This window comes from Cygnus atratus, chromosome 2, assembly GCF_013377495.2.
Source record: "Cygnus atratus isolate AKBS03 ecotype Queensland, Australia chromosome 2, CAtr_DNAZoo_HiC_assembly, whole genome shotgun sequence".
Taxonomy (NCBI): Eukaryota; Metazoa; Chordata; class Aves; order Anseriformes; family Anatidae; genus Cygnus; species Cygnus atratus.
The window spans coordinates 21,768,207-21,780,502 of record NC_066363.1 but is presented as its reverse complement, the minus strand read 5'-3'; the positions used below and the strand labels follow the sequence as shown (position 1 = coordinate 21,780,502).

Sequence of the window (12,296 nt, the reverse complement as noted above, 5' to 3'; positions counted from 1 at the left end):
CAACAAACATTCAGTCTATGTCTATGAGATAGTGTTGAACTGTGACCTTCGGGCTGGCCATATGCACTGATTTCATCCTGAAATACACTCTTAACTCTAGTACTACTATCAAGTTTTGTAAAGAAGTCTTTAGAAGAAACCCATATAGCTTTTCTACACTTCTTAAGCCAAAGGAATCTAGACATGAAGTTTTAAAATATCTTTATGTCTTTTATATGTAGGTCTTTGGTAAGGAGCAATGATCTCATCCTGGATAATGTAAGCGAGAACAAAAACAGCCAAGTTATTGTCAGAGTTGTGATAATATTAAAATATTTTTATTCAGCTGCACCTAGACAAATCATTCCAGACAGACAGACACAGTTTGGTTCCAGAAACCTGGAAGTATTTAGAGAGGGTCAGACAAACGTATAACACCGTCTTCTTAAAAATTACATAAAATACTGAATCTAATAGTTTCATTGGATACAAAAGAAAAAATAGATCACATATACAATGAATCTGTTAAGAATGGATCACTGATATTTACAGAGGAAGACATTTTGCATGTAGAACTTGGTCTCTGCACTTAGTTAAAACAGCTTTGGCATTTACAGCCCTTTTATATTGCATCAACAGTATAGTTTTAAGATAAAATCAAAATGGTTTAACCATTTGTGCTATGTGTGAATACTGTTACTTTTAATTTTGCAAACTAAATCCAACATCTAAATGCAGCAATTAATTCCCAGAAACTTCCATTTAAATAAAACACTTCTACACTGCAAATCCACCATAAATGCAAGTTACTAAAACACATCAGAACTGTTTAGCAAAATATCTGCGCAGATATTTTGGTTAGCATGGATTTTGTTAAGCTGCCATCCGCTTTCTCTTGAAAGATGAAAGCATTTTCCATCACCAGTCTACCATCAGATTGATGTTCTAAGTTATCCAAGCAGAACAGAAATCAATTTTGCCACCACATGTACGTTGAGGCTATTTCCCAGGAGACGGTAGCATTGTTTCACTGTTACTTTGTCAGGAAAGCCTAAAACAAAACAGATGATACAGTGTCATTAGTCCGGCTTTATTCCTAGCTTTTAGTCTGTTCCTTTTTCAATGAACAGTTCTTAATACAGTTATCAGAGACTTCAGCTTACATATAGATTTCATACACACAAACACACAGCCCTAAAATTCACGAACTATAATTTCCAACCAGTTTACTGGATTTGGATCAGTTCTTCTATGAATAGTACTGCCATACCTAAGATTTAAGAAGTAGCCTCAAAATGTTGTTCTGCTGTGTATCTAATGCTGATCTAGCCCCTCTTCATACAGCTCAAAACATCCAGCAGTCTCAGGGAGGGGCAGCAGCACCTAAAGCACCGCACAACTGCTACTCTAGAGAACATGCAGAGTAATGTGGCCATGAGAGAAAGAAAAGATGATTCTATAGATGTCAAGAAATGCAGTTCATTACAAGCTTTGTATTGTACTTCCAATCTAAGGTTCTCTAACCAGTTATGGCAAATCAAATGAGACTCACTGCAAGATACCACCAGAACAGATTAAGCTATGAGCAAGGCTTATTCAGGGAACGATCAAGCACCTTAACATTTTTCCATGTAATTCAATGCTGACCCTGTAGAATGCACTCAGAAATACAGACAGCATCAAAAATGTTCTTCACATTGTATGTGCATGACTAGCTGAGAAAAGGGAGGACCAGAAAACAATAAACTGGTACAGGTATTGTGAAAGGGCTGTGTGCTGTATATTGAATGTGCAATCAAAGGTGAGCAAGCTTCTGAAAATCAAAAGTTACCAACAGCCAGCTGGTCTCCTGTAACTGCCCTTGCTTGTACTCTCAGCTTACTCCAGCTGTGAGCTAAAGTGCACTTGCTTCAGATTGAGTGAAAAATGAACAGCAGTGGTGATTCAGCTATTAGGATCATTTGCTAAGCTGTTGAAACTTGATCACATTCAATTACTTGCTCATTCCCTAAGAAGAAACACCTAACTTTGACCCTGAGGTCATCACCACCCAGCTTTGGTGCATAAACTGTGTGTGCAAAGTAGCAATAGATATGTTCTGAAGTTTGCAGAGCACATCAGAAAAGTCCTTGTCCAAAGAGAGCTCAGGAGAGAACGTGGCTGGACAGTGGGTGGGAAGCCGAGGAGGAAGTGCTTGGAGGAGTTGTTCCATACTTCTCTGCCAGTTATTAATGCCTTGAACGTGGACTGCTTTGGTAAACACATTTTCTGCCAGCTCCAGCCATTCTGCCCAGCTTCCCAGCACTCAAATTTGGGCAACCATTCTTCTCTCTTTGGAACATTCGCTTGCGTTCCCCTATAGAGACTTCCTTAGATGGAGTTTTCACATTAAATCACTGAATAAGGTACAAAATCTACACATTTTAGAAGACCATGTATAAAAATAAAAAAAAGTGTATTTATGCACACACACACACACACGTGCACTTAGAGGCCAAGAAGCTTATCTGAACACTGATAATTTCAGTTCTCCTTCTGCCTCTTAGCAACTGAAAAGCCTGAATTCATTTTCAGAGCTCATTGTTTCCTTTATCCCAAGCCTCCTCCATCTGCCTCTTCACATTATCTTTCACCTTCTATCTTCTTGGCTCCAGACTAGCCTACATCAGAAGGACAAACTCACAGCACACTGGTAATTGCTGCACAGCTCTCGTCATATCATTTAGGTCTTGCACGTTACCTGGTGATGTTGAAGCCTTGGCGACGTGCACTACTAGAGTGCTGGCTTTCCACTAGGCTGCCGCTTGTTTCTTAATAGCTTACCTACATTACTAATAGGAAAAATGGAAAAGGCCCCCTGACATCACCCTCATGAAAGCAGGTCGCAGGTGCAAGAACGCTCTGATCACTTTTAATGATATTGCTGTGGGACCCGTGACAACAACTAAGACAAATGACTGCACATTATTTCATTGACCTATAGTGCAATTACTAGATATACAGTTAGATGTTAAAAGCACAAATAAATCTGTTAATGTTAAGACAGAATAATGGTTTTAGCTCTGGATCTCATGTATTGGAAAAGGCCATCCATTTGTTACAATATAGAACCATTTAGACACAATCACGTTTCTTCAGATAATACTGTAGTGCAGCTAGCAACATGACAGTACCCATGATAAAGCTTCCTGACATTCTCCTCATTTAATTTTCAGCTTATAGTTTTCCCATTTTTTAGCTTCTTGGGTGAACATATTTGCAGTGGCTACATTTCCAGGCGTTCAGTCATTAAACATTTCAGCCCAAATGTTGCTACAGAACACAGGAACAGAGAAAGATAGCACATCTTCCTCTGCAAATTTCACACTTCACAAATAATGACTTGAAATTTAACATGGGAGAAATGCTGTCCAGGATACACCTTTCACTGTAGCCATAAATATAGCAACTTATAGGTCTTTCCTAAAAAAACATAATATGCAAATCCTGAAAAGAAACTTATAGTAGCTAAATTTACCAGATCCCAATCAGCCTAGAGCTAACACTTTTTTTTTTCTTTCCAAGCACAAAGTGGGAAATGTCTAGATTAAAACACAAAAGAAAGAAATGGCAGACTCGTGACTCACTGCACTGGGAAAACCTTGTTGTGTATGTGAATCAGGAGTGTATGACAGTGGAAGGCATTGGACGAGAGGCTTGTTTCATGTGTTGTGGAAGCCGGAAAAGCGGTATAGTGAAGCAGCAAACTGCAAGAACCGTAAAGAAGGTCCCATGGTTAAGGCAGAAGCTGGAATCTGTCCCCAGTTGCTGCGCATTTCTCTAGTGACAAGAGACAAGTTTGCTAAGTGATCACTTTGCAGATGGTGACTATCTGCATGCTCCTGAAATTCAGAAGCCTGACTTGTCTTGAGAGTTCAGTTCTGGCTTGCAGAAGTATTGAAGCTCAAAGCTGCCCCTGAAGATGAGCTTGAAACAGAGAAAGCTCAGTATCATTCCAAGCACTCTGAAACAGTAAACGTCAGGCTTCACAAACCAGTCACCCCAAATTAATGGAGTCATTCAAACATAAATCTTTCTGTGCCTCGGTTCTGCCTCCATAAAATGCAAGAAATGTTAACCCTAGTACACCTCTCAGTGGTATTGCAAAGACTGATTTAACATTTGGAAAACACAGGCTATTACTATAAGCAACATATTTAAAAAAGAGAAAATTGACAATTCGGTGCTCAGAGGGAGGTTAAACAGCATGATAAGCCTACACAAGACCAAACCAGTCCTGTTTAGCTCAAATTTCTTTACATCAACCCAAGTCAATACAGAACTGAGCAGTGCTAAGAAAAAGGCTGTCTGCAAAAAGGACAAATTATTAAAGGCAGGGTATGAAAAATCCCACACATTGACGTTTAACTCAACATAGCACACTCCTGCAAATACTATTAAACAAGCAAGCTTAGTGGTAGCAAACCTGATGATTTTGCAACCCTGATAATGTTGTTTTAAGGTAATAATAATTTTAATGCAGTTGCAAGTAATAAGAAAAACTAAAACTGCAACAGAATGAAATATATGCAAACCATTAGCACTCCTCAGATCCTGAAGTCACTGAGGAAACTGAAGAAAAGTCTAACTACTCAAGGTCAGTGGTGTCTTATTTTATGAACGCTCATGTTTCTGAGAGACAATGCATTGATCTGATGTGACGGCAGCAGGCCAAGTTCCTTAGCAGGTAGTAACAGCTCCACTTCCTTGCCCTTCTTTCTTTAGTGAGCAAGGGGGAACTCTGGTGAATTTACTGCAGGCTTAATTCTGGTTGACCTGTGTGCAATGTGCTGGTATTGCCCAGTCTTGCTCCTTGACTCCCTTGTTTCCACAAAAACAGTGATAAAATGAAGTAACTGACCAATGGCTTGGACTGTCTTTTCTAGAAAACAGAGAGGGCTTAAAAGATCATTAACTGAAGAGTTTGGTTACTCCTGAACAAAGAAGTATTTGTATATTGTGAAACTGCCTTTCTGTCAGCAGCTGCAAATGTTTGGAAGGGAGAAAGCAAGCAGCTCAAACACTGAGAACAACTAACAGGCATCCTAAACTGGCAGGATATGTTGACTTACCACAGTTGTGGGTAATGTTGGTTCCTGAGTAAATAGTTTCAACTTTAAAACAAAGATATTCCTTCACTGCCATTCAGTAATAGCATTTCTCAAGCCAAAACATTTTTCCTTAGTCTATGAAGATAAACCTAACCATACAGGATGGTTCTCAATATTATACATATATATATATAAAATAGTGGAATGGTAAAAAAAAAAATAATACAGAAAGGCTAGCCAATTAATAAGAATCAATCATAAGAATAGAGTGGTCAGAAAAAACTTGCAAAAACAAAATGCAAGGATTACTCCCAATAAAAAACTACATTGGCATTTCTGAAGAATGAAGTACAAATGGGTACTTTGCAAGCACATACCAAATTCTGGAGGGAATCCATGTAGATTTGCTATTTCTCTCGGAGTAAAATACCTCAGTTTTAGTGTTGACAGTTTCATAAGCTTCTCTTCTTCAGGTAAGTTTTCAATGTGTTTAAACACTGATTCGAGCTATAAAGAATATCCAAGACAACTGACATCACTATGCAGGCAGAATATGTGAAATTATGCTGTAAAAAGCATATCACAACAGAATATTTCTTTGATTATCACAGTACCAAAGACAATTTGAAAGTATGTTTGGAGTTACATTTTTGCAGCCAATATCTCAGTACCTGCACTTACAAGAACAAAATCAATGTTGCCATGAGGCAATTCATCATGCCTTCCTCCAGTTTACAAGCCATGCCAATACTGAATGAGACAATCGAAGGACTAGAAACATTTGTCAATGACAGAATAGTGACTTAATATAACTCAGCAGCAAGACCATGCACACAAGTTAAACTGTATAGATGCAGCTGTTTTAATACATTTGGTCTGAGATTATTCTGAATTCCGAACTGCATTCCTCTTATGCTTAGAAATACTTTATAATATTAATGAATGGCATGTAAGTGCAGGAGGAGGTGCCTGTCTGCAAAACATGCTTTGTAAAAGTATATGTGAATGATAATTCATTCATACATTTATTTTTACCTTTCCCAATGCCAAAAAGTCACTTTCTGGTGAACTTAGCATCAACAGCAGAACTTTTCAAAATACTATGTCTTCCCCGATAAATAATACTTTTGGTATTCAAATGTGTTCAGTTTTGGGCTCCTCACTACAAAACGGACATCAAGGTGCTGAAGCGTGTCCAAAGGGTAACAAAGCTGGTGAAGGTCTTAGAGAATAAGTCTTATGAAGAGCGGCTGAGGGAGCTGGGATTGTTTAGTCTGGAGAAGAGGAGGCTCGGGGAGACCTTATTGTGCTCTACAATTACCTGAAAGGAGGCTATAGCGAGGTGGGGATCAGTTCTTCTCCCAAGCACCAAGTGATGGGACAAGAAGAAATGGAAGTTGTGCCAGGGGAGGTTTAGGTTGGATATTAGGAAAAATTTCTTCAGTGAAAGGGTTGTGAAGTATTGGAATGGGCTGTTTAGAGAAGTAGTTGAGTCACCATCCCCGGAGGCCTTCAAAAAACGTGTAGATGTGGAGCACAGTGACATGGCTTAATGGTGGACTTGGCAGTGCTAGGTTAAAGGTTGGACTAGATGACCTTAGAGGTATGTTCCAACCTAAATGATTCTGTGATTCAGTATTAAACATTTGACAATGTTTACCAAATCGCATATACAAAAATGGCCCTAGAATCACAGCATTGCACTGTAATTTGTCCACAGAATTAGTCAATTTTAATGGTTTTTAATACCCCCGTGAAATCTCTGCATGACACTACAAAAAATAGCAACTCATTCTCCACAAAGAGAGGCACACGTATAATCTTGATTTAAATAAACTGTTGTTTAGGAACTCTTAAGTAGATGCGTTGGAAACTTAGTTGCCATAAAAAGTAGTTTTAAAAGCATATCTGTTATAATATTCAGAATAACAAAGCAGAAGACAAACAAAGCAAGTTTTAAAACAAATCATTCTTTTATGTTAGTCTAGACTTTCTTACCTGTACATCCACTGCTGTCTGCAGAACTGAGCCTGTCCCTTCTACATAGTGTCCATACCTTAGGAAGAACAACAACAGCAACAATCTTAAAGGAGTATTTTCATTGGACCTCACAGAACTGACAACTGCAAGGATGCAGGATGAGTTTCATTTGCTTTAATTAACAAACAGTCTTCTGGATTGATAAAGCAAAAGGCCCTATTAGCAATGCTGATTCTTGGAGTGCAGTAGACTCTGAACATAATCTTTGGGGATGAGTCTGAAAGCAGTGCACAAGGGTTTAACCATGCCCATGCCTTGTATAAGGCAACCAGCCAAGGAATTCAAGCACAGCATCATCAGGAAGCCCCATCTACTTTGCAAAGACCCGTTTTACACTACGGCAAAATAAACATTTTGGTCCTAGGTTTTTAATTGGCCGCTCATGTTCAAAGTAGGACCATTAGTGTGATCCTGCAGCTTTTAGATCAATCCATTAGGAACAAAGCAGTTCAGTCAGATTTAACTTTTGCTTGCTTGCACATTTTCCACAAAGGGAAGGAAGGAATGGGGGATGGCTTCTATGCAGAGCAGTAGAAAAAAAGAAAGAAAAGAAAAAAAATCCAACTAACTAGTAAGTAAATTTACATTATAAAACCATAATACAGCTTTTTTGGATGCTTTGTGGTTGATTGCATAACAACATGTTTACTCTGTGCTCTCTTCCAGGCTATCATTTAAGTATAATCATGGGCTTTAGGAAACATGCTCCGATGGTCTAACTATGATAACACATGAATGTTCTGAACAAAAACAGAGACTGAGTCAAGTCAATCGCTGGCTTTTGCAAAGTGGAAGAACTTCAGAAGATCCCATGCATCAAATGGAAGTGGTCTGCATCAAGCATTAACAGATACTACCCTTTAGTTTTCTCTGCGTAACTGTAAAGACCATGGTCTTCACAGCTGAAACAAACTTGTGTTTCAAGCCTAACTCCACAACAAAAAAAGGAATATATGGCCTTCAGCAAAGACACAATGACCCAGTAAGGCTCAAATCTTTAGAATTTCTTCTTCGGTTGGAAAAGCTTACAAGTAGTTCTGCCAATATCAGTGAGACCAACACAAATTTTTAAAATTAAGTACATACAAAACGTATTTCATATCAGGACAAAATGATGTGAACACTAATACAGACTAAAAACACGTGAAATTGAACTGTGTTGTAAATATATAACATTTAACTGGATAGCAGCACTCTGAAAATTCCCTAATGCCATGTTTAACAAGGTAACACGTGCAGTACTGAGGAATCCTCATCTTCTTACACGGCATCTGATCTTATTTCAGATGAGCATATCTGAGCCATAATAAATAGATGAGGATAAATTTCAAAGTGGTAGTTAGAGTTTTATTGAGGAAAAATAATTTTAACAGGATCCATGTTATATAAAATACTCCAGTCAAAATAACTGTCACTGCAGTAAAGAATGCACACAAAAAAAATAATCCGGTTGTTGTAGCAAGATAACATAACATATTGAAAAATGAAGACCACCATACCTTTTTTTATAAATGAATGGTATGGGGGGTTGGTTTTGTTCTGAGGTGGTGCCTTTACAAAAAAAATGTGGCCAGATGGCCAATGTCAGCTGGATTGTTATTAATTGTTATTGCAGCTGCTGACTACAGAAAAATTCGCATTCCTACCTTAGACTCAGAACATAATTAAAGATGGGAAGTTTTGCCACAGTAAAAAAAAAAAAAAAAAAAAAAAAGCATTGATTTTTGGACATTTCATTACCACTTAAAATGATTGAAGCAGATGGCTTAAGAAATTGCAGTCTTAATTTTCACCTGACTCAAGACTGTTTCCCCATCCCCCAGCTTTATTCCTGTAAGCTTTTAAAAAACCTCAATTTTACACATTTAATATATTATTTCTAGGTATACTGTGTCCTATATTTTGACTAATAAAAAGGTGAACTCCACAATGCTAGAGAGAGTTTCTGTAACTAATATTACTCTATTTTAGGAGGTATCTCTTGTCAGTAGAGCAAGAACTTACAAGTAGGTCCAGGGTAATCATAACTAAAGAAATAGTTTTCATCTACTCTGTCCTTCAGAATGGCCCATTTCCTCTCTCAGAACTTCAGTCACTACAAACATGCTCCCTAGAGAAACCACGGCATTTGTACTCTCTCAAGGAACTCGGCAATTGTTTTCAAATTAGCCAGGAGTCTAAGGTCAGAAGGTTCTGCTCTCTCTCTCACACATCACAGTTACACTTTGCCCTGTACTCCACCAAAGCCATTTGATCCTCAGAAGACAAAGTGGTATGACAAAGGGAGAAAGGCAAAAACACTTATGTAATATCAGTGTTTGAGGTCCCTGACATAGCAATGACTGAAGGAGGCATATCTGGATTATCCTCAGCACATGAACCTTGCCGGAGAAAACTAAAGACTGATCATAACTGGGGGAAAATGTTGTTGTTTTTTTTCCCAGTCTCAAATTTGGTGATCAGTATGACTGGTAAGAAAGACACCAGACAGGTACCACAGAAAAGCGATTATCTGAACCACTCAGCACCGTTCTGCTCCATTCAGGGTCTTTTCTAAATCTGATGCTTCAGAGAACTCCTGGATTGCCTACAGCAGCAACTTACCCTTGGCCTCAGAAAGTGACCTGGATGAAGCCTGAAATGTAATTACAATCTTCTTCTTAGTGCTGAGCTGTAAATGATATGACCGCATGGAGAACCATACTGGAGATTTTCCTTCTCCAATTCTTTGTTCCAAAAAGAACAAAGACAGACAGTAAATCAGATTCTTACATTCTGAGCCAAGAACTACCACAACTATCCGGCATGACTCCTCCCAAATCAGCAAAGAGCAATAGTCACATTCAACGTCAGATTTCCTGCCACTATATATAGACTTCATATTAACTATTCAGAAGCCTCCTTTGGTGTGAAATTGATAAACATGACCACAAACTGCCCTAACATATTCTAGTGAAGCCACAAATGGCCAATTTATTTTTTATGATATTTAATGTAAATATAAGAGATACATAAAAGATCATTCTGGCCTTAGGTTTTTGTTTGACTACTCCAGTCAGACTACTGGCTGAAACAGATCCCACAAGGTGCTGACTCCCCCACAACTCAAACACTGAAGGTAGAAAGTGCATCTATCAATGAGGGATGGAGGAAGGGCTTTCCTGTTGCACAATTTTTTTAAAAAAGCTGAGAAGAGAGAATTTCATGTCAAAAAGTTGAAATCACAAAATCTGTAGGAATTATGTCAATCTGACATTCTAATTTCTGTGACTAATAAAAAGCCACTGTTACAATTAGCTTTAACTCATTAACCAAAAGTCATTTTGTTGAAACATCTTGAGAATTCAAAGACACACTTCCAGGCTCTAACTGGCACTTTCCAATACAAATGCATTCACTGGAAAACCTCCTGACAGGTTGTCTGTGGGATTTCAGAACACTCAACAACCTCTGATAGTCAAACTTAGAATTCCAAAGCACAAATCAGAAAACCACTAGACAGAAAAGCACTGATGTTCTGTACCATCAAATATGATTTGTAATGCAGCAAGCTAACTGGTTTTATGACATATGGCCAATCCACAGCTATTCTGACTACACAGCTGAAAAATCCAAGAAATCAATAAAATGTACAGTGGAGACAGTTTTAATGAAGAATGGATCTGTCATGCATGACACTTTGTAACTTCAGTGAGCAATATAAAGAAATTCATTAATGAATCAGTACTACACCAGTCTACTGGAACTATATTTCCGCAGGGGTAATTAAGCTTCTGTGAAGGTCAACAACAAATGGCAGCGTCTGTTGTGAATGCCTTTTTTGAGTGGGCACATGGTGTTCTGCCAGACAGATTCTCATGCTGGCATTCCACTGGATCAGGAAGCATTCTATGTAAGGAGATTTTTACTTTTTTTCCAGGGTTTTTGATGAAACAACTCCTTTCTTACAAAGTACATAAGCAAAAACACACAGTTTCATGACATGACTCAGTAATATCTTCTCTGCAACTTACCCTTTTGTAAAGCAGGTGGATCTCCGGCAAGTGGGTTTAACAATGTCTAATAAGAAAGCGTAGCGCACCAAGAATTTGGGTGCTAAGAAATACCGACTCATTTCTTCATTTTCCTCTTCCAGGAAATCTTCTAGCATTTGAATAGAGGAATCATTGTCCTGATTATGTTTCTTTGCAATTTCTTCTGCTGTTTCAAGCTTAAAAAGAAAGGCCCCTTTCGGTAAACTCTTCTTGCTGCTGCAATGAGGACCAACATTTGAATCCAGACTCTTCTCTCCAGAAGGCAAAGAACTAGATTCACACACTTTATCAACAACTTTGTCCTTGCATAACTCTTCTAGATCCTGAATCTTGTCTTCTAGATCTGGGAATCTTGTCAATATCTAAGAAATAAATTGTGAGAAAGATTAAGGAACTGCATTTGATAAACAACTTGACAGCAGAAACTACGATAAGAATTCCTTCAGAGATGCTCAGATGCAAGTAACCACTTGGCGTTATTTTTATGAAGATTAAAAAAATGTTAGCATCAAGACTGGCTGACCTAACAGCACTGATGACAGGAACGACTGCAGTAATTGCCCTTACAAAAGACATTCCCTAGGATATGAAAAAAGTAGCAGAACACTTTTTTTTTTTCTAGCCCACCATCAGCCACTGCCCCTCAACTGCTTAAAGCCATCTAAGCCACTGGCATACATCTCAGTCCTTAGAAGACACAGCAACCAGGCTGAAAAAGAAGAGAGAGAATTTAACTTTTCTGATGATATCCCTTCTCCTTCTATCCCTTCATCCCCACATACCACTAAACTGCAAATTTAAACCTCAATCTTCATTAAACAAGGCAAATTTAAATAACAGAAATTAGACTCACCTGACCAGGAGCATGAAAGAAAAATGGCTCTTGGTGAAGCTTTGCAATTAGAAAATACCGCAGCCTAGAATTGGGAATGCCAAGCTGTAAGCAAAATCCACAAGACATGTGACAAAGAGAGAAGAAATGGTCTATTGTGTTATAAAAGTTATGTACTAGCATTTACAGTAATATAACTATGCCACACTAATAGATTTTGTCACTTTGGAGATATCAATATTGATACTACCAAGACACTTAGGATGAACCATGAACATAACTCCCATGCTTAGGTAATCTCAAGGAAACAAGCAGGCAATT

The 12,296-nt window shown here is 38.2% G+C and overlaps 1 protein-coding gene across 1 annotated transcript in view; it reads right to left on the bottom strand.

The window, feature by feature from the left end:
* Positions 1-295: 295 nt before the first annotated feature.
* The window catches only part of TRDMT1 (tRNA aspartic acid methyltransferase 1), a 30,663-nt gene continuing 18,662 nt past the window's right edge, over positions 296-12,296 (bottom strand). The window contains exons 7-11 of the mRNA XM_035545376.2: positions 11,997-12,080; positions 11,123-11,505; positions 7,068-7,125; positions 5,447-5,576; positions 296-1,030 (exon numbers count right to left, since the gene is read on the bottom strand). Of these exons, the coding sequence (XP_035401269.1) occupies positions 930-1,030; positions 5,447-5,576; positions 7,068-7,125; positions 11,123-11,505; positions 11,997-12,080 (756 nt within the window). The 3' untranslated portion in view covers positions 296-929. The remainder of the gene's footprint in view (positions 1,031-5,446; positions 5,577-7,067; positions 7,126-11,122; positions 11,506-11,996; positions 12,081-12,296) is intronic.